General features: G+C 38.5%; 1 protein-coding gene across 1 annotated transcript in view; it reads left to right on the top strand.

Annotated features, from left to right (window-relative positions):
- Nucleotides 1–16,606, top strand: part of spata17 (spermatogenesis associated 17) — a 29,476-nt gene extending 12,870 nt beyond the window's left edge. The window contains exons 8-10 of the mRNA XM_079457955.1: nt 221–369; nt 3,910–4,045; nt 16,473–16,606. Coding sequence (XP_079314081.1) covers nt 221–369; nt 3,910–4,045; nt 16,473–16,553 — 366 coding nt within the window. The 3' untranslated portion in view covers nt 16,554–16,606. The remainder of the gene's footprint in view (nt 1–220; nt 370–3,909; nt 4,046–16,472) is intronic.
- Nucleotides 16,607–23,830: the final 7,224 nt, after the last annotated feature.

Below are 23,830 nucleotides of genomic sequence, written 5' to 3'. Positions count from 1 at the left end.
TTGAGTTAAACGGTGTATTACGTACACTTGAAGTTTGTACCACTCATACAGAACCATCATCACTGTTTGGTCATCCTACTGCCAGTCAGGTGTGTTAATATCCAATATGAGAAGAGTCTGGCTTTCAGTGGTCCAGCTGGCCGTCCACAGGGGCCTCATCAATAACAAGGCAGACTAGTTTGAGCAATAAAACATTTACCTTATCCCCCTTACCTGTCAGGGGCCCTTTCGCCCGGCTCTGGAGGTACAGCAGCAACGCCACCGGCCCCTGGAGCCGAGTTTGCGCGTGGCCACATCCATCACTGCCCTGGAGGAGGCCAGAGAGGAGCTCAAACGACACGAGTGGAGGACTCGCGTCGTCGACCAGACGTAAGTCACACACCAGGCCACACTGCGAAATGAATACAGTCTGTGTAAGATATTAACACTACATACGGTATAAGTATTTGATAATGCAGGTTATTCTGCCTTACCATAATTCTCGATTATAGATGTTAATAGAAGCAAAACATTTTACAGCATCATCCCGCTAAAATCGCTTTCAGTCTTCGGGCGTTGTATGCTCTGTGACATTGTGTAGATGCATATTTATATCAAACAAGAGAAGCCTTGCATTATATCCACCCAGTGTACAGTGCAGATGGTGAAATCTCAAATGAGCTTAAATAAGTTCACAAACAACACTAATGCTGGTCATAAATACAGACATTATAACAAATAATTGCCATTGCACAACTGCACTTTGTGCAATAATTATTGCACAAGATTACTACAATAACATTTACCACTGTTCCATATCTGTTTTGGAACCATAGCATTTTATTTTAATTACAAGTTTAATGCGCAATGTTTTTTAATCATGTTTAATATTTTTTCTTTTGCTCCGACTTTAAAGCGTAAATTAGCTAACCCCATTAACACGGAGCATCCCAAACCCGCTGTAATAGGAGAGGTGGTTACTGCGCAAATCGTATTATACATGTGGTGTCTGCAGGGCATGGCGAAGCATGATTAGAGTCTTTTTGATCCAGGATCTCACTCTCGTTTCCTGCTAATTTCCTCCGGAATGTTTCAAAGAGGCACCGGAATGTTGCCGCTTCTTTTGCTTCTATCGCAAGCTTAATTTCAGTCCTAGTGATGTCTGTTCAGCCTCCATTGCAGATAATGCAGGGATCAATTACCACGATTTGGAGAAATAAACAGCTTTAATAGCGGATTAAACTATTCGGTGTATAGTTTGACAGGAGATGTTTTTTCACGTCACAATGAAGTGGTTTTGTTAACAGTAGTAAATGCATTTAATAGTATGAACTGACAATGAATAATATAGTTTTCATTTAATAATTGATTAATGCCAATACAATTGTTCGTGTTAGTTTGTTGTACTTTAATAATGTTACATTTTAAAGAGAGAAAATGAATCAAAAAATGTTGAAACTAAAATTAATTAATATAAATAAATGCTGTAGTAGTAAAGTGTAAAAATTCCCTGATTTATAAAACACAGGTTATAGAATTAAAGCATTGTGGGGTAATATTCAGATGTTCATTTCTTTAAGTATTGGCTAAATCTATGAGGGTAGATTATTTTTGAATATACTGTATGCACACCGGATATATTACATGTGTCATATAGCCATTGTTTTAGTTTTTTTGTTTAAGGGTTTAGTAGCATTACTACATTACTCTGCAGATTTGTACTCTCTGCAAGAGAGCGTAAACACAATGTCTCAACATACTTCTCTATTTCTTTCCCTCTCAGTCTCCTCCTACACTCCCCATTTCAGTGGCCTCCTAGGATGTTGTCACTGGGCATTGGTCTGCACTGCCAAAAGATCCCCTGTGAGAAGTCAAACTTTCCTTAATGGCTTTCAATGAATAAAAACTACCCTATTAAAATGCAATTCAATGGCAATGAAAGCAGTAAGTGAAACAGCCGGCAAGCAGCAGAAGCATTGTGTATTCTGGGACATTGGGGCCACATTAATTTTTGCTCTGTGATGTCCGTCCCATGTGCACATTAGCATGGGTTGCACTGTAATCTGTCTTGTTGGGAGGCTGGTGTCTCTGGTGGATAAGGATGGCTGTGGGAGATTGGGCCATTATTTAAAGGGCCAGTGCAGTGTTGATGTCAACCTCGGTTTTTGCCTTGCACCATCAAAGCGTTAGAAAGCATTACTGCTTATGTGGTGCTTCCGTGACACAAAGCCCTCTAATAAATAATGATCTTGTTTCAGGATGGTACGCAGAAAGTTTAACTTTGCCATTAGACAACACAGCCAATATTCACTCAGCGGCTGTCCAAATTGCTTTTACATAAAACGTTGTGTCACAAAGAGTCACAATTAATGATGATTATGGTTACAATTTTTAAATAATTTTTAAATGCTTTTTATAGACCTTGCAGATCCAGGTATTTATTTCTAGTGCTTTGGCTTAGCCAATCAGAATTCAGAATTAGAACTACCCGTTTTATTATATCGTTAACAGAAGTTTCAGAAATGCATGTATCTAATATCTCATATCTCATCTATTGTCTGTTTAAAGGATGCCATCTGTTTTTTTCTATACTGAATGTGTGCCAATGTTTCGCTGTATTTGTGTAGCACAGTAAAACTTTACCTTTGCCAGGTGGAGCAATTATTGTTTAATTTCCTGCGTTTGTCTGTTTTAATTGCGTTTAAAACAACAGACAACCTGCACTTCTGGTTTCATCATCATCATAACACGCAATGCAACAAGCACTGGGAATAAAAACACCTTTCTCTGCAGACCGTGTTCGCCGGAAAGTGCCAAGGTTGTTGGTTATTTGTTTGTTTTGTGACAAGCCAAGCCAATGCCCAGCGGACGTTTACCCGGCCTCCGCGCAGACACCTCTTGTACCACACTGGATAAATCTTCCTCCAGGCAAAGTGTCTTGGGTACAATTTACAAAATCAACCTCGCTGTAATTAACATCTGGCATTTTTCCTAAGTAACCGCTATTTGCGCTCATCGTGTGCCCAGCAAACACGCAGCATGTGCAGAAACTACCACAAGACACAACAATTAAGAAGCTATTTAGGTTTGGAAATGATCTGGACTAGAATGAAAAGTGCCTGCGAGGGAGAGATGAGGCAGTGTCCTGATACATAAGTAACACGTGCTGGCTTGTGGAAAGAGCAGAAGCATTAGTTTTTGGTCTGCGCGTTTGCCAGGACCAGAGGGCCGAGGACTGAGACTCTCCCCCTCTTGTGCAGGAGTGAGGGCAACAGGCCGACACTTAAAAGGACAAAGTGTTGGTGAATCCGTAAAATGCAATGAAATGTTATTTAATTCACTCTTTAGAATTTATTGCGTTAAAAAGTAAAACAAATCCTAAAATGAATAGAAAGTTAAAATAATGCACTGGCTTCAAATAAAATGATAGTTGACCAAAAAATTATAATTCTGTAATTGATTCAACCTCATGTCAATCAAATTCTGAATATGACTCTTTATTCTGTAGAACATGAGAAGATATTTTGAGAAATGTCCATACAATGGAAGTCAGTGGTGGCCAATGTTGTTTGGTTAACCCCATTCTTCAAAATATCTTCAACGCAATTATATTTCAAATAATTGTACTAAATTTGAAGAAAGAACGTTTTTTCAACCTACTAGGTATCTGTAAGTCCAAATTTTTATTCATAACCTTTCTGTTTAGTTATTAAATGTTTTGTGTTTGTTTTCTTACAGAATTCGCTGTAAATAATTGTGCATAAAAAGTGTAAATGTCTTAAATGTAGTTTTCTTAAATATGCACATACCCTGAGGAAATACATCTCAGCACAGCTAGTAAATTGGTTCTCGTTTCATTTGTCCTTGTAGTTTTCTGTACTGTGCTTTATTCCTATCTGTATTCTTATTTCTTTGTCTTACGGCACACAGTTTCTATCCACTCTCAAACCCAACCCGAAACAAGACGTATGAAAGCCTGATGCACACCAGCACCCCCTTCGAGCAGGCAGCATATGGGACCAAGCATTTCAGAGAGGAACACAAGGAGCTCCTACAGGGGAAAAAGGTACACGTCTCGCTAGCATGCACACGTAGAGCTGCCAAAACGCATTCTGGGCTGGCATGATTCAGGAAAAGAGATGGGGCTGCAGACGGTGATGGGAGGGGGTACCATTCTCAGTCCCCCCTCCTCCCCAAAACAACCTCCATCTTGAGCATCACAAATTTGTCAAATTTGACAGCAATTTAATAAATACCCACAAGTAAATGAGGAGAAAAGGCTTTCTCTCCCCCCTCAACCAAAGTCTTCACATTAGGTAATTGACTGTGTCTCTGCCGAAGGCCTTTCATGGATGAGAGTTCTTTATTGGCCCTTACCAGCAGGCACTACCCTCTACATCCAGCGCAATTGCCCGGAAATACCTCCTCCGGAATTAAAATAAATAAGAGAGCCCCTACTGCTGACACGGCTGGTGTATGCCTGGTTGCCGCTGGATGAGGCGGCTCGGTTCCGCTTTGCGTTTTAATTGTTGCTGTGTCCGTACAGCAAATTTTGGGCTCAAAACGTATCAGGTCATTATCAGAACACAATGATGAACTTTCTCTTTTAGTTGTATTGCCTGTGAGATTGTAGTAGTTCTAGTCTAGAAACACAGTTTAGATGTGTAGATTGACTTTATTCACTAAATACATGCTGCATGGCACATCTCTACAATTCTTTTGGAAAGTAGCCCAGTATGTCTTGATGTATACGGTAAGGCTGGTGCCCGTGCCGTCTGCCGGTAATGAACACTCAGCGTAACCAGCGTGCCTGTAATCAACATAATTGATGTGGCAGAGGCCATATTAAGGATTATCACTGATCCACAGCTAAACAGCAAGTAATCCCAGGGGCTCACCAGTTGCATCTTTAAGTTCCCAATCTATATGACTTTCTTCTGCAGAACACAAAATATATTTTGCCAACAGATTTACATTTGCTTCCACTGGTTTCCACAAAACCAATGAGACATTTCTCAAAATATCTTTTTCATTCCACAGAAGAAAAGTCATATACAGGTAAATGACATGAAGGGGAATAAAGGTTGACGGAATTAAACATTTTTGGGTGAACTATCCAGAAAAACCTTGAGTAAATAAGATGCCAGTTTACCACCAGTAAACTGTGAAAAAACACACAGTTTTTTTGGTGTGTTTGGAAAAAGGCGTGACTAGTAATTTTGGCGCTTTTTGACGCAGGTTCGAATCCCCCTTTAGCCAACACATCACATATCAGACCGTACACGCATTCATTTTCATCAAAATTTTTAAATATATATTTGAAAAAAGGTTAACAAATGTTCAATAATAAAGTGTGGTATGGTAGGGAGTAGTAGGGAAAGAAGTATATTGTCCAGTAAGTTGGCATCCATTTACATTTAGGCATTTAGCAGACTCTTTTATCTAAAGCGACTTACAAAGAGTTCAGGGAGCAATAAGCGATATGTCATACAGGATCAATAATACAATAGGTGCTAATACAAAGTACATTTAATAATTTTAGTTAATTTGATCATTTACACTGTAATATTATTATATAATATACAACAATACTTTTGTCAAAACGAAATGGAGTTTAATATATATTGACTCTGATTGAGCCAGGTGACATGCCCTGTGTCTCGATCAACTCGTGAATCAGTATATCGTGTACACGGATCCAGGATCTGGTAAGGACCCTGGCTTATTTCACTTTGGGACACTGTTCACTTATTTTCCTGTGACATAACTGGTTAATGTGAAGCACGTTGTGATACTTCACAGCTGGTATTCATCAACATCTGGCAAAACCCACATCTCTCTGACTTAATCTTTTAAATACTGGTTGAAGTAGATATGAGCAACACTTTCATTATTCTGTTACATATCAGTGCACAAATTTGGTGGATTATAAAATTTAACTCTTAAGGTAGATTGTGTTGCCTGCCTGTCTAGCAACGTTTGTTTATACATAATATAAAATAAGCGCATGTCATTTCAAAAGTTCTGTCGCTTTTCATGAAGTTCATTGAGTTAGTTGGCTCCTGTGATTTCGGTTAAACGTCTACAAAACTTGTCATTGATTGATTTCTGGTAAGGGAACATAGGGAGTTTCAATGTTTTTGCGGTGCATTGTGGGAATTTTTAGGAAACCAACGTTTCAGTGCACTGGAAGGGTTTTGCGAATGGGACAGCACTTAAAATGGCTGACTGCCTGGTCAGTACCCTGACTACTGAACAAGGGAGCTGATTGAGACACAGCCATGGATTTAAGGAAACAGCAGGATACCTGTAGCTCAGGCTGTAGCTAAAATGCGTAATCGAGTTTCATTTGCAAAGACTTTAAATGAGCCAAGCCGAATGGATTTGAGGAAGCAGATGGGTGAAAGTCAAGGCTGTAGCTATAACGCAAAATGGAGTTTAATATAACAAGCATTCCCCGATTGTCACTCTGTTCTAAATAAGAGCCGCTAAAAGTGAGTGGGTCCAATATCATTGGTCTTAAAAAGTGAGTGGGTCCTGTCTCACCCACATACAATGGTTCTGATGCCCATGTTGAGAATAGTATACTTGCTTCATAAATGCACCGCTTAAATAATGTAAGAAATACAAAGTGTCTATCCATCAGAAGTAAAGTAAAAAAGACACACAATACTTTTCTTCTGCAGTGTTTAAGTGGTAAATTACTACAATTTGGGAACTGATATTCTGTGGTTTTGATATGGTTGCCCATGCCAGGCTCATTAACCCATAACAAAGCCACTTCTATGGCTGTAATTAAAGCAATCAGCGCATGCAGCACGGTGATGCCGTCATTGCTTTGAATGGATTAAACTCTCCAGGGCTGTAAATGAACTTTTTCTGCACATTGCACCGGTGCTACAGAGTTTTAAAGTTTTGTAGCACAGGCCAAACGGTTGTAGCACAAGTATACGTCTTTTATCATCTTTAAAAAAAGACAAGTGCAGGTCATCACATAAATAGACAGATAACTGAAAAAGGACAGTAACGTTATACAAATAGATAAATTAGAGCCATATAATGTTTTGTTTTTAGTTAACACATTCTTTTTTTCCTTTTAAAATGTATTTAGAGTTCTTTATTTTAAACAGTAGTAAATACACTAGTATACTGTATTTTTATGGACAATAGTATTTGCTACAGTAAACTGCGGTATAATTATTGTCTATTATAGTATATTTGAACCTTACTATAGTAAAATTATACTGTAGTGTTTCCTACAGTTTATACATTTTCCACGAGTTAATTATTTTATTATTTGGTTCAAATTAAACTGACTTTTATTTTGGTGGTTGTTTGTAAAGACAATCGAAGTGGGTTAATCAGTGGGTTACAGTACATTTTATAACTGCTAAAGGGGTTATAAGGCGATTCCATCCATGTTATCCCTGGCATATGTTCGTGGCATACACACAAAATTTGTAATCGAAAAAATGTGGATATTCGGAACACGATTTAATAGTGTCAGTGAGCACAACCTTTTTTTAATGTTACTCGACTCGACTTTCTTTCAGTGTCACTCATTTCAATACACAGACTGCATGTGTATTTACATCTTTATTTTTAACCTGATAAGTAGTCGTACATATTTGAGGATGTGGCTAACCAACACCTTACTTCACCCCAAACTCTAAAATCACAGCCGCAAAAAGGCTAATTTTGTGAATTTCACGAGGTGGAAAAACAATGATAAATGGCTCCCCTAACCTCGCCCCTAGACCTAACGTCACGGGGGGAATATAAAATCAAAAGAAAACATAGCAACGAGATCATAGGAAATAGAAATTCACATGAATGAGCCACCTTGTAAAAACTGTATGAGTTCCCATCAGATTGCTTTGATGTGTATTTATACAAATAAAAGATACCGCATATTAAAATACATTAGATTGAAAGTCATGCTGGGTGACACGAAAAAAGTTGTGCTGACTGACGCGCGAAAAAAGGGGGAAATTAGTGTCAGTAAACACAAATGAATAGAGTTAATTAGAGTTAATAGAGAATTAATATGTTTTTGACAATGTCACGCGTCATGACTCAACACAGTCTCAAGGGAATTCAAGTAAAGATTATCAGCTCTTCTATTAATGTTTTTCTATGGCGGTCATTAGGCGGTACTTGGAACAACTCATTTTATTAAAGGTGTTACTTAATCTGAAAAGTTTGAGAACCACTGCTCTCGATCAATGGACTCGATGTAGCCGTAAAACAAGTTTTAATTAAATAAAAAAACTAAATAAAAAAACAAATAAAAAGTGGCTCGCCATTAGTTAACCTCACACACGGACAAGCACAACGACAAACGGCACTTCACATCTAGTTCCTAATGTCTAATGCACCTGCCAAACTGTATCATACGCGTGCTACACTAAGACATTTATTCATTGCACAGACCGATTTATTTGTAGCATGTGCGACATGTATGTTACACTGTAAAGCCCTGCTCTCCCCTGAACACATGTCTGATTAGTTATCTGAACAAACTCTCAGTCTCTTCCACAACTCATCACCATGCCCATCCTTTTCACTGGCGGTGATGGGTGTGTTTTGTTCGTCTAATTGTTTTATTTATTTACCTTTTCTAAAGAATCCAAGCACGGCGCTTGTTTTGATGAATCAAACTGCATTCTAAGTGATGTACTCCAGAAGATTCCCTCTATTTAACCCGGGTCACAGAGAGACCTAGGAGCTGGAGGCACTGGTGTTCCCATGAGAATTGTGGATGTTCTTCATGATTTTGATATTAGATTTATGCAAACAGTTCACTTACCACATTTTGTATCTCTGTCTTGCATGACTAAATATGGTCTGCTGTTGAGTACTTCGGATCTTTCCAGATTTACGGAAATCTGTCTTATTTTCAAAATGTATTTTAACTGTAGATCCAGATGGATGTAAAGATATATTTTATCCTTAAGTACATGTTTTATGTACATATAAAAATGTTTACATTGCGATACAGCGGAAGGTATGCTATACATTTCTTTTTACAGGAATAAGCTTTGTCCCTTGATGACGATACCGAGCTTTAAACATCAATTGATTCTAAAGAGGAAATTAGATGGCACTTATTACACTGTCTAACTAGTACCCCAGTGCCATTTGTCTGTGGCTTGATAAATGTTTCGACGTTAACCTCGTCGAAAACCAATGAGAAATAAGTCGCACACAAACCTGTTTTTTTATATATATATTAAATAATAAAAAATTTGATTCCCCTGCATTGACTCGCAAGAAGATAATGATGGATATGGTCATTTCCAAGTGCATTTCTGATTAAATTATGGCTGCTCTCTTTTTCCTTCCTTTGCTCATTTCTTCAGCCCACCCCTCACCAGACTCACACCTTGAAATGTGTTATTTCTCAGATTAACATGTCTTCACCTGAAAGCAGTGCTTTGTGATTCATCTCAATTGTGGAGATGAAGGAGGTGATGCAGGAAGGATTACAGAGGCTTCAGACACGCTCAAATACATAACTATAATGAACTTTACCTCTGATATTAGCATCTGGGTCCTGTTCCTATGGTTCTTTGAAGTCCAGATGGTTTTTTTTGACCACTGACATCCATTAAATAAAAAACAGTCCTGGTTTTCTGATTTGGTTCATTCAAGTAAACATGTTAAATTGAATGAACAGAAAAAAAGTCATTTAAACTACTAATGTAAAACCACTTTCACCTTAAACTTAACTGATATTAATGCAGAAATATATTTATATACAATAAACCTTTAACATGTATATTCTTTTCATTTACTTATTTTTTGAGGTTGTAACCTGAAAGACAGTCATTTTGTGTCTCAAAGGTTGATTCTTTTTAAGACTAACAGATTTCACTTGTTATCTCCAAGTAATAATTTTGATAATGTAAATTGTGGGGAAATGATTATAGATTTTTTTGTTTAGGGCTGTCAAACAATTAATCGTGATTGCAGTTTGAATTGGAGATGATGGAAATCAAAGATAAAGATATTGTTAATAATATTTATTTTACATAAACTATTATATCTAGTGTTATGCAATATTAGCAAGTAATAGGACAAATTATTCAGTTCAACCACAAAGCTAAATGTAATGTGAGCTACTATATAGTGGGAAATGACATTTCATTGATAGTTTGTAGAAGTTGATACGCAAACAACGGAGTAAATTCTGATGCATGTGCCCCTGCCACTGGGCAGAGTTAGTAAACAAATTAAATCAACTGTTTGAAAAGTACTTTTGAGGGAGTTCAGATTTTAAAAGGCCAAAAGTGCCAGTAGTTGAAAAAACATCCTTAAATGCAAATCAGCAAAAGGCTGCATTACAATGATTTAAGCGTTTGAAGATATGAAGTGACGGCACATGGCGATGTTTATGATCAGGAGTGATGCAGTCAGACAGAATGGCGCAGGGTCCGTGCTTTCCCCTCTCCTCTGTAGTTAGTGCATTAGTTAATAGCCCCTTGACTAGGATGACCCTGCATTGGGCCGTACGGTGGCCACTGACAAGCTAGGCCTGTGTTTTGATGTTTGCATCATCACCAACGCTCACAAATGGAACCAGCAGGGCTAATTACAGAGGCTAATACAGTGCAGGAAATGGCATTGCCGCAGCACAAAAGCCGTCTCTATCGCCTTGCATTAGACTTTCATCAATCACATTTTTATACTGATATATCTTAGCGCCCGAATACCAGCACACTGCCTGAACCCACAGTTATTTTCCTTCTATTTTAATGTTGCTTCAGTAATTGCTTTTCCAAACCCCGTCTGCCAGACACCCCCACACGCGATGGCCCCTGATAATATTGCCTCCAAGCACAACTTCAGGTTTTTTTTAATTATTGCTGTAGCACAGACTTCAACAAGAATATTTAGGCGAAAATGATGCTTTGTTAGCAGCTTAATCATTTCCGGAATCATGCATCACGGCATTATGTGTGATATATGAGGTGTGTTTAAATGCGAATGATATTCATAATGCGCAATAAACAAGTTTTAAAAGTAGGACAACCTGCTTTGAGTCCAGTGTAGGAAATCACACATGAGTGTTTCTATTACGGGCACACACACATGCTTATATCCAAGACCGGACTACATTAGTGACCAAGACCCTCTGGGTGATTCACTATATCCACTTTATAGGCATATAAAATCCCTCGGCCTCTTCATTTGCCACGTGATAAACAATTAGCCTGACACATTTCTCACTTTTTTTGTTACATATGTATCAATTAACTTTAAATCTTCTACTATGTCAGCATTTTGTGTTTTACCATCATTCATATAAATAGTAAGTAAATATACAGTAAATTGCTGAAATTGATTCGGAACAGCGTTTGACATAAACGTTACGAAATACAGCAAATATGAGTAATTTAACTATTTCAATGATGAATGACTATAACAATTAAGAGATGTGAATTTGTTTTGATAGATCAGGGGACAATTATTGTAATACGTACATATTCTTTATACAGTATAAAGTTCAATGTTTAAAAGTTAAATATTTAGTAAGAGCGCAATGCAAAGGCTCTAATAAAATAATACGCAAACACAAAATAGTTGATAAATATTACAAGAAATGTTATTAATATGGAAATGACATAATTCTGGTATTGTCAGTTAATCTTAGTAAAAATACTTCTGTGTATTTGTGCATACCTGTGTGTGTTTGAAGATTAAGTTATATTGGAGTCACAATCACCTGAAATATCTTGTGACTTAATTGTCACATACACAATTGAAAGAAATGTTAGCAATGAGATCGTTATCGTGACTTTTTTTACATTTATGCATATGGCAGATGCTTTTATCCAAAGGAACTTACATCAATACAATTGTATCAGGGTATGTGCATTCTCTGGGATCGAACCCATGACCTTGGCATTGCTAGCACCATGCTCTAACCACTGAGCTAAATGTGTAATGTGTAATGTTTTTTTTATCCCACCACCGTAACAAATTAATGTTTTGTCAGTGCTGTTCTGTTTTTATCAGGAAATAGGAAAATTAAGTTTAGTGCTAAATTATATTCGACTTTATTTATATGCATACTTTATCAATTATCTGCCAAACAATTTAGTAATTTGGCACAATAAAAAACAATGTGATGTCACAGGTTCATCTAATCAGATTTTATATTTGCACCTATACATCTAAAAAAGGTCATTTGTACCTAATATTCATCCATCCTGCTTGTATATCATTAATACAAAATCAAATTACATTTCATGTTAACAGCTTTATGTTCAGAAAATGTAACAAACACTTCAATGTACATCTGAGGCGCCAAATACAAGAGTGTAAACCGATTCGAATGAGTCAAAAACTAGCCATGTATGAAAGGGCGCTCCACGATTTCCCCGCCGGCCCGCGCATTGGGAATTACTCCGTCAACTTCTCACGAGCTAAAATAATGTAAACTCATTTCGGCTGAGGCCTGGCTAAGATGTCAGTGCGTATGAATGCGAAAAGTGCATTGGACGCATTAGGACTTGACAGGGGCCCTTCTTGAAATAAGTGAAATTAATGGAGCTCTTTTCGTGTACGACAAGGCCGCGGCACCCCTTTCAGGCTGCTTACAGTCAAAGAAAAGTCAATACTTTTTTATTACTCCAGGCTGACCTACCTTCTGCACTACAAGTGCTAGCTGTGCTAATTGGTTTCAGTTGTGCAGAAAAAAATAGAAAAGCTTCATTCCAAAGAACACTGGAGCAAATAAATCAATCTCATATTTTTTATCCCTTGTCTGTTTTTATTGGGTGACGTTGGAGAGAGAGGCAACAAATGCGGAGTTAAAATATGGGTTCCACAGGCTAAACAGTGTCTAAGTGCCCTGAGTGCTCATCTGAAGTCAGCTGTTGTTCCACTAGTTATGTAGCCCTTAAATGTAGCACACGCCGAGGTGAAAGATAACACAGAACATGGACAAAAGCTGTTTTGACAGAACGGGTGACAAATAGAACATTAAGAGGAGAGATTAATTTAGTAAATTCACGAAGACTGAGGGTATTTTATTTATGCTGCCTGCTATATCCAATAAGGGAAATGTTAATTTTTAAAGATATAGTGGGTATTTGAGTAGGAATAGCTACAATTCTGAAATATAATATTTCAGACATTTAAAAAAATAGCATACCAGTTTTAGAATGTAGTTTTAAGTTATTAATAAAACATTTTTGTAAAAAAGTAACTTGTACATTCAGCCATGCACACTTTAAGCCATGCAAAATTAAGAGACCATTCCAAACTTTTATTTAATCTGAATTTCTAGATGTATTGTGGCCATTCCAGTTCAGTCTCTGTTGAATTTCAACAAAATCAAACCTCAGGAGTGACAAAGTCGGCCAACAGCAATGTGAAAGTGTATCTTTTCTATTACTTTGACCCGTTTCTCAAGTTTTATTTTCAGCAAATAAATGCATATAGAAACAATATATTTTATTTAATGCACGGGTAAAATATAGTCAGTAGTTCACAGAATAAAACTAAAATAATCACATACCTATAAATAGTAAATCAGTTTTTTTTAAGTCTCTTTAATTTTTTCTGCGGCTGTACAGTGTATCTCTTAAGGAGATTTTTAGATCATCAGTAACATGCCAAATGTCTTTCATAAAAGAACAACTTAACTTCAATTTGTCTGATGATTCCAAATGTTGTGAATCCATCTATTTTCCACTTTTAACTTTCGCATTTCTTGTCAGAGCGGAGTGCTGTTTACAAAGACAGCTAGCTGCAGCTTTCCTGCGGCTAAAGCACACAGATGATTGTCATGCTTGCATACGCTGACTGACAGAGAGATCACATGCATGCCTGCCAAAGGGAAACAGTCAGCGCCCCAGTCTTTGACATTACTTCGTCCTTGCTCAACTTCAGCTTATTTTAGTCTTTAAAAAAATGAAATATATAAATAAATCGCCTCCCCAAACCACTCCCGTCATCTCGCCATTCTTAAATCATGCCCATTATTTCTATTTTAACACAGTAGTGCTCCTCACAAGCTCTTCTTTCAGGCAGTTTTGGATGAGGTGTTGTACACCAGATGAGCCTCTAGGGGGGGTAACTGAGAACAACACAGACTCTCAGTCGCTGCTGTAGCAACTAGGCCACACGCATAATCCAGTCCAACTAAAAATACCTGAAGTAGATTTTTTTGCAGTACTGAGAAAAAGAGGGCAGGATTTGTTGTGGCTAAGGTATTTATCATTAACAGGCTGATGTATTATAGCAATGATGAAGAGGCAGTGCTGTGTTATGAGGTTAGGGTGTTTGTCCATGAATTAGAAAAGAGAGCGTGATGGTGTGCGTTTTTCTCTGTATGTGTGTGAAGCTGGACCAAATGACTTCATCTTTTAACCCAATAATTATCTGATCCTTACTAATCTAAAATACATGAGGCATTTTATTTGAAGGAATTTGTATAGTCTGTGCAAATCTGTCTTTCTTTAAACAAAATTCCACTTTTTTCCTTTATTTCAAGACAACCCGGTATCACACCAAAGCGTGCTAAGGCTGAAATACACTACTTTTAATACAAGACTTTTGCTCAGTTTTGCACAGATTTTCAGTCTGGACTTGTTGCAAATTTGATCAGTTTGTGTGTTTCTATCTGAAATGTCCAAAAGTCTGCAAGTGCATGATGTCTAGTTTAAAAAAAATCTGTTCAGATTTTAAAAGTTTTGTAGTGTATTCCAGCCATAACAGACGCGCCGGTCCATTCGAAAATGCGTGTCATTGTCACACTTTAGACTCCTCTAGGCGCTCAGTTCTTTGCACTTAAAAAACAGAAAAGACTTCAACTATACACATACATTAAAATTTTATATAAAATATTAGATATTTAATAGCACTTAACCCGTCTCCTACCCTAAACCTACCCACCTCTCGAGGATTAAAAAACAAGCAAATACAAGTCAGCCACAGGCATTTATTAATACGCACACCAAAAACAGTATAAAACATTACAAACAGGTTGTGTTGCATCTTTTATAGCCAGTAGGTTTTAATCGCCGGCAACGACCACGCTGCCGGAACACACGCAAGTGACGTAAGCACTCCAGTTTAGCGGGTGACACAATTGGAGCAGGACAGCCAATGGCATTTCATAACGCAAGCGAATGTAATGACGCAACCAGTCACGAGACACATGCGAGCAAATGCAATTTCGTAATCTAAGCTGACGTTTTACGGCAGACAGAAAAGGGGATCTTTGGGCACGGAACGTTCGGAATAATATAATTTTTTTATAAATGGCATCTGTGGCCATTTCTGCCTGTTATGTTTTGTGTTTTATGTTATAATATACAATTTGTTGGGTGTAGGGGCCGGGTCGGGTTACGTGCTAAAATGTGTCTAAAGTGTGTGCACAAAGTAATAAACCTCTGCAAAATACCATGTACACCCAAGATATGTCACGTATTTCAAAACGATATCAAAATTGCCCCGTTCTGCTAATGTTACTCAGCCTTGTGTGTCAAGTTCACGCCTAGAAGACTGCGACACATTTTCGAGTGGACCGACGTGTCTGTTACACACTTTGGCGTGATACTGGGTTGTCCAAAATGCTCTAAAACATTTTTTGGTCATACCCCTCATATACCTATGAAAAAGATCCCGAGCTCGAGGGCTCTTCACAGAAATGCATGAGAAAGTGTTTATTTTCATAACACGCTTAAACAATATGTATGTGTATGTAGCACCACCTACATTTTTTGTCATTCTAGACAGATGTTCTCGTCCTTCGGACATAAATACGACAAATTGACATGAAAAACATGTCATTTTATGTGGCTACTGGAGCACATATTTTACAGGATGTTTTTACAGTAAATGCCATAGAAGACCCAATTCTTTTCTAATAAGGATTTTATAAGAACAATTTCTTTCTAACATTTTATAATCTTTTCTCAAGAACAATTTTCCACCATTAAATAACGTTTCATGAAACAGTAAGGTCCTTTATATGTTAAAAGTTATTTATGGAACTATTCAGGCAAAAAGTGGTTCTTCATTGTGTAGTCCTTTTATTTTTAAGAGACTACAAAGGATTCTTCCATGGCACAATAAAGCACCTCTTAGGTTCTATGGATGTTAAATGGGACTTTTAGAAACCATAAAGTCAAAATTTAATTTTTAACAGTGTACAGAAGATTTTCAGGACGTAATGTGGACTTATTTGAGACTCGTGCAAATGTATATACAGTGTACAGTGCATGCAATACAGAACCTGTCAGACCTCAAAGAGTAAGTTCATCCAAAAATCGAATTTGTTTTATTTTTGCTCACCCATATGACGTTTAACATGTTTTGAAACCTCCCGGCATCTTCGGAGCACAAATAAAGATATTTAGGTGACAACCAAGAGAGGGGGGGGGGGGATGGAAAAACATAAACAATTGCATCATGTCTTCTGTGTAAAACACTTTTTCCACACTCCTCACATCCAATCAATGTGCTTATCATTTCAGGCCTTCAAGACAGTCTTTACCTCCTGCCACGTCTTTGACAAGTTTGGACGACTGTACTCCAACGCTGGTAATATTGTATGAGATGGCTGAGTGGAAAACAGACTCAATCAATCAATAAATGAAATGAAATATCCAATTATGCATAATTTGTTTGTCTGGTTCAGAAAGTTTCAAGGTGATATAAGGTGAAGCAAACAGTTTTACATTCTGTAAAAACATCTTATCCTTTTAACGCAATCACTATAATTGCGATTTGTATTACGTTCAGTTGCTTTTTGTAGTCAATATGTGCTGTGTTGATGAAGAATTCTAACTTAAGAGCAGCAATGTTGGTCCTACAAAAGAGACTAATGAAATTCCTCCATTAGTTTACACACTTACAGATGTCACAAGTGGATTCTTACATCACTTCCATTAATCAACATATGCAGACAGAGCAGACGCCCCATTCATCGGAACGCTTCTGGAATTGAGCTTTGTTTTTAAGTATTTCCCATGACAAATAAATGTCATTTCATTTCAGTGAGTGGGTAAAGGTGAAGAAACTGATCCAGTCCCACAGCAGTTTCGTTTTCACAAATAATTCTGAGTGCTTTGTTCTACTGAGTGTGTGGAGGGGCCTACGGCTGTACATAGTTGACTGACCGGCATTCCCACCAGCACCCTCTTGATGAATCGGAGGCTCGAGCGGCAGTAATTTGGAGATGCAGGGGCTATCTCTTTGATTGCTCCTGGTCCGAGGTAGTTCATCACTTCACAATAACTCAGCCTGCTGCTGACTCCTGTCTCCAAAACACTGACGCTTTTCCATCATGGCGATTAAAAAAGCCCTAGTTCTCTGATCTGATTACTTCCTGTTTTTTGCACTAACTTTGACCCTGTGGAAAGTGGCATCCCACCTACGTTTACAGGGCGTGTGATGTCACGTTTCCTTACAATTGCAATAGAATTAAGCTATACACTAAGGGATCTTTCAGACCGCAATTTTCGTTCTTAGTATTTATACCATGTTTAGTCATTTCAATATTGACTGACAATTGACCCTACGCAAAGCCCTTTAGTTATGTCCGACATCAGCCAAAGCGCTCCCAGTGCACTAAAGAATATTTATGGTGAAATAATCATTTCTGGGGGGTAAAATATGTGTTCTTTCAGCCAAAAGCAATAAGAAAGTCTGCAATATGTCTTTAAGGTATATATTCCGGACATGATAGTGATTTGGAATAAAGTAAACAAAATAAAGATCGAAGGTTTGGCCTACCATACTGTGCTTGCTGTAATGACATGATTTCTGGATAGCGCCATTGGTTTCTGACAGGTTTAGGCAACGGGGGCATAAAGATCAAATTTGACCTCCGATAAACTTCTGGCAGTGTTGACGAGATTCAGTCCTTCAGCACGGATCATATGACAGTGAGTTAAAACTCCGGACAAGTCTTCTTTTTTGAGTCGGTTTAATAAAGTGTTTATTGCTGTACATTATGACAACTAAGATTCCACAGTGACAAGCCTTTTAGCTGGGATCATGTGCGTACAGTGTGAAGGCCAGCAACAATCGCAAAGGACTTTTTAAAACCGCATAATACGCAGCGGGTTAAACTCTATTGTTTGATTGTCGGACAAAATGGCGAATTGCAACAGGGGGGCGCATAATATCAGCGTTATGATTGGTCCAGTCATCTGTCAATCAAAGCTAAACCTCACAGATCAATGCTGTCTGAGTGTGGGCGTACATAGAGTGCTTTTTGATGGGCTATCTGGACAGGTCTTGGCTTCGGCTCTGTAGTGGAGCTCAGCCAACATGTGCCGAAGAGAATGAGGCACTCTGACGGCGGGACGTCCTCTTCACAGAGTGAAGCCATATGCAAGAGAGAAGACACACCACTGAGGAGGGGAAGAATGGAGAAGTGTGGTAAAGCCTGCTAATGAGTAGAGACAGGGAAATATGAAAAAGCCTCGTCTTCATATCCCAGGGAAGTCCATTGGTGTAATATACTAAACATATATTTCTTAACACATTTGCACTATAGTGTGCACACAACAGGAATATAAAATGTAAAATTTGCTATTTCAAGACTTGAAAAGTAGAAAGTAGTTTTTGTGTGCTTCATTTTGAAGTTTTATGTGACGAACAATTCAAGTAACTTACCTATTATCTACTTTCTGTTTATGGATGACATCATTAAGGCAAGTACACGCATCAATTCAGTCTATTGCATCACTGCTACACTACATAAAACTCTCTCAAGTTATTTCTAAAGTACATGAGCCATCATTCATTCTTTTTGGCTTTGAGAGAACAACTGTGTGAGGCCGGTGAGCGTCTGGGTCGGTCCAGGTTTAGGGTCAGAGTCATCATTCAGACCATCACTCACAGAGAAAAGGGGGGTCCGGGCATGGAGGGTGGGAAGTCCTCCTTTTTCGACTCCCGGCCGATGGCTTGTGTGTGCGGGAGAGCTGGAAAAAGAGAGGGGGTCAGAGTACTGACAGTGAAGTGATGGGCTGTCTTAGTTTACCGCTGAGCCACAGCAGGACGTGTCAGAGTTGCGGGCTCACTGCCCGCGCTGGCTCGCCTCCTACCTGTCTGTCCGGCTTCTCATTTAACTCTTTCAAAAGAAAAGAAAAATTATAATATTTGGCTTATACAATAACTTTCTGAGCCTAATTTTCATTATCAGAATCTAAAATAATCAGTTTACATGGTTTTGATGAGTCCGCTATTATTCAAAATTGTGGAAAAAATATGGATAAGCCATTCCCCACTTTGGAGGTTAGGAAGGGGTGCGAGCCCCACCTGTCCCCAATAGCCAAAAACAAAATGGTAAACGCTTTGGATAAAAAAAAGCGTCTGCTAAAAAGATAAAAAGACTAAATGTAATAAGGTCCACTGTCTGTCTTGGCTTTCTATGCGGTTCCCGAATCTCCAGTTTTCTTTTCTTTGCGATCTGATATTGTTTTAAGTAATTTTAAGTTTTGAGTGTATGGCCAATAATAAAGTAAATAATTGAGATGACAAAATGTCCACCCATCTATCGCGCCCTACTTGTCATGTCTTTATTCCCCATCAGTGGGGCCCGCCCCACACTTTGAGAAACACTGGAATAAGGGATTAAGTGACCTAAAGTAAAAAATGTTTGTCTCTCTCTCTCTCTCTCGAGTTTCCTACTGACACACAAAGCAACCAGATATATATATTTTAAATTGATCCATTTAATGTTCACAGTACTATGTGGTAAAATACTATTAGCTAGACAAATGCTTACAATCAATCAAGCGTGTGTGATTCTGAGAATACTGTCCGCTTCAATTCCCAGCTAAGCTTTTCAAAATGTGAGCTTGCCACCTACGGTAACGTGTCGGCGTTCATCCATCTCTCCAAAACCTGGAAAGCATTCTCAGCCATTCATGCAAATGCATCTCATTTGAGACCGACGCACAGCAATCTGCAAAATTAAAAGACACAAATCTCCTCTATCGTCCCCTGAGCGGTGAATGAACCTTAAGTAGAGGCTGAGCGCTTTGTAATCTGCGTTAATGTGCTTGTAGGCATGGAATTTGAATTGTACAGAACGAAGCGGGCGAGTCAAGATGAGAACCTCGCCAGATGCTGTGGCAGATGTGTGGCTCAGCTCACTTGGGTGATTCCATAATTACATTTCGCATGCAGATCCGAGCAGGCATTTCATGCTGCTTCACCGAAAGCCTCGGCCCCTTTGACTTCCCTCAGACTAATGCATAATATTGTGACAGTACGAAGTGTGATTTACTGATCATCCTATTGATTTATATGTTACAAAGCATCAGCTGCAAGCAGCGACAGATGCTTGTGGTCTGCGATCAAACTGTGTTTTGGTTTTGGTGGTGTTTTGAATGAGATATGATGTCTGGTTGGGTCACAGAGAGCTTGAAGGTGACGCTGAGCTTGTTTTCTAAGGCTTAGCGCTTGGAGATACTTTGAGCTTTTATGCTCATTTTTGTGATGCGCGTTCACATTTGAACTTTCCTGACACTATTTTGCTTACAACTTCCTTGGATTTTGTCATCTTTTGACAACCTATAATAATAATAATAATAATATCACCAGAAAACTACATATGAGCAGTTATAGCACATGCATATAGGACACTTACAAAAAGTGCTTTTGCTCTAACTTTGATCCAAAGTCCAAACAAACTGGAATTCTCCACAACAAATTGGGACACAAATGGAATCCAACAGTCAAGGCAATGATGAATACCGATCAGAAGAGGTATTGACAACCGTTTGTTCTGCCCGCTGCATCACGAAGAGACAGGTGTCTATCTTAAACAGCCGTATTGACAGGTTTGTACCTCTGGAGATTGTCAGCCGTCTGAGTGACAAGGCGTTATTGATAGATCGGATGTGCTGACGTGCTTTAAAAAAAGAAAACAAAGAAATTACTTTTGAAACGACAGTGATTACACGCAAAGCACTCAACTTGAGAATCGAACCATAGAATCGTCTTCCCTCTGTTGACTGGGAATGAACAGCACCCATAATGGTCAGGAAAGCTCTCAAATAAAGATGATGCTAATAAGCAATGGAGGAAGTCATCTGTGGCCCACGCAGAGTGACCACAGGCCCTGGGTTCTGGCGGTGGACCGGTACTGCTCACCGTGAGGGCCGTACCCCTGCCTGGCTCTGCTCAGAGAATCAATCAGCCCAGCTGTCAGAGACTAACCTGTGCAGACAACCCAGCTATGGAGAAGCAGAGAGATGCATTCCCACTGGGACACCACTTGCTTCTGTGTACCAATACTGAGATTCACCCTTTGAGAGACTCAGCCTTTTCTAATACTGGATATATCTGTAGTTCTCTGCATGTGAATGTCATTTGGATGTCATAGTAGCCGAACTCTTTTAATATATATAAATTGTGCCCAGTCTAGCCTAGCTACGCTAGTACAGTTATTAAATGGCTAGTTCACTGGAAAATGAATATTCTGTTATCATTTACTCATCCTCTTGTCATTTCAAACCTGTATGACTTTCTTTCTTCTGCAGAACACAAAGGAAGATATTTTTGAAGAATGTTGGTAACTGAACAAAGGCAGTTCCCATTGACTTGCATTGGTTCTGTGTCCATGCGGTTGAAGTAAATAGGAACCGCCGTTGACAGAATTGTCTCTTTAAGCAGATGTCACTTTTAGATGATCAGATAAAACTGCCGGTTAGCTGTATTAGCATATCATTTTAATTATTTATTACTTTATCAATATCACTGAGATCTTTTTGGTTACTGACATTCCTCCAAATATATTCTATTGTGTTAAGATTTGGAACAATATGAGGGTATGTAAATTATAACAAAATGGTTTTAATGTTTAAATATCAGTGCCTAAATGTATGAAAATGTATACGTTTAGTATTTTTACCGTATTGTAGCATCACAACCTATACACTTGTGTGATCTTTTCTGTCCCCACCATTCATGCACTCTCCATTTAAACTGGATAAGATCATTTTGGAAGTTAAGCAACTGTTAAGCACTCTTTCTAAATTAGGTAATTTATAATCCCAAACATATGTTATAATGCCAAAATGCCATCTTTGTTGGACCACGCATCCATGTTCTCTCAATACATTTTCCCATTCAGCATCACAGCCTGCATGACCTTCGCTTCTTCAGCTCCTGAAGCACACACTCGCATTTACACAAACACTAACACGTCCTGCCTAAGTCTGTGTCTTGCATCACCTCAGGAAACTTGTGGCTAATTTCATTATTTTTGGGGGGAGCAGCGAAGAGAGAATGCAAATGAATACAGACAGCTGGTGCCTTCCTGGTGGCGAGGAGTGATGGAGGGCCCCAAGGCCTCGCTCATCAGCCCCTCGTCCTGCTTCCTCTTTTCAGACAGAAGCCCACCGGGGAGGAGGTGGGGAGGCCGCTCCGACAGCGGGACCAGATGGTCTGAGAGGTAAAAAGCGCAGCTCATTCAGTTAGCCCGACGCTATCGGTCACCTGGGCGACGGTGCTAATGCCTGTGCAGCCTACGGGTGTCCGATGAGCTCTAGGTGCGGAGCTTCTACGCTAGGCCCCCTTGTGAGGACAGATAGGCCTTCCAGTCGATCACACACAAACCGCACGCACACGCGTATCGTGGCTGCTGCCTTCTGGTCTGTGACCTGCCTTCATTTGTTTAGAAAGCTAAAGCAGCTGTGCAGTGTTACTGGTTATAAAGATAAATGTATATGTTTGTGTATATGCATATTTGTATGAAATTGTCTGGTAACTTTGTTTGCAGACTTGCTTACTGAGCACTGGAGCTTTATAGTTGAACGAAACAAAAAGTATTCTCTAAGTAGTCCTGTTTAAAAACATTTTATTAGTTGTTTTTATTTTACTTTATTTTAACTTTATTGTATTTTTATTCTTATTTACATTTATTAATTTTATATTTTGTTATTTTATATTTTATTCACTTTAATTAAATAGTTTTCTGTTTTATTTAAATTTTATGTCATTTTTATATCCGTTTTGTTTTGTATGTTTTGTTTTATTTTTTATGTTTTGTGTTGTGTGTTATGTTAAATTGAATTTTTTCATTTTATTTTGTATTAGTGCAATAATATAAACTTGCATAAAACACACGGCATGTTCTCCATTCATGTCAATTACTTTTACAGAAGTACAGAATATATATATTCTCAAATAGCTATACAGTATATTACATGTAAATATATTATTGAGCAAAATGCACCACATTTTAAATATTTGGAGCAGTTTGTCACTTTCAGTTACTTTTTTGTCAACCTGGCTCCAATACCATATTATCTGGACATCTATAATGTAAATATCATTGCACATGACTATGGTAAGCATTCAATACCTTGTTGCAGTGGTATTGCATTTCAAAAATACCCATCATTTTAACATGGTACTATCACAGTACTTTTTTCTCACTTAACACCAATGGCGTTCTGACAAGTACGACTTTGTTGTATAATTGTAGTGATCATATTCCCACTTGATGACCTTGTTTTAAATAGGTATGACCAGCAGTCTATAAATTCATACTGGGAACCCCGAGGCATGGGCTGTGTCTTCCTCTATTTGACCCTTGACACCTGATTAATTAACATATTCCTATTTTCCGCCATATTTTGGGCATCAGAATAAGTGATGTCTCCGGGCTGTCTAGAAAGCAAGATGAAAAAGGACTCCACTGTCAGGTGTCACACAGCGAAGAGGTAAAAGGCCACATCCACAGTGCCCATCTACTGGCTTCCGCTGAGAGAGTTGTCAAGTCGTCTCGTGAGCATGTCTCTCTCTCTCTCTCGCTCTCCTCCGCTGTTTGACATCTGCCAGCTAGCTTCTAACTCCCAAGCCTCCCCGT

Source organism: Barbatula barbatula (genome assembly GCF_947034865.1).
Source record: "Barbatula barbatula genome assembly, chromosome: 6".
Taxonomy (NCBI): domain Eukaryota; kingdom Metazoa; phylum Chordata; class Actinopteri; order Cypriniformes; family Nemacheilidae; genus Barbatula; species Barbatula barbatula.
The sequence above is the reverse complement of the archived record's forward strand: the minus strand, read 5'-3'. Positions and strand labels throughout refer to the sequence as shown.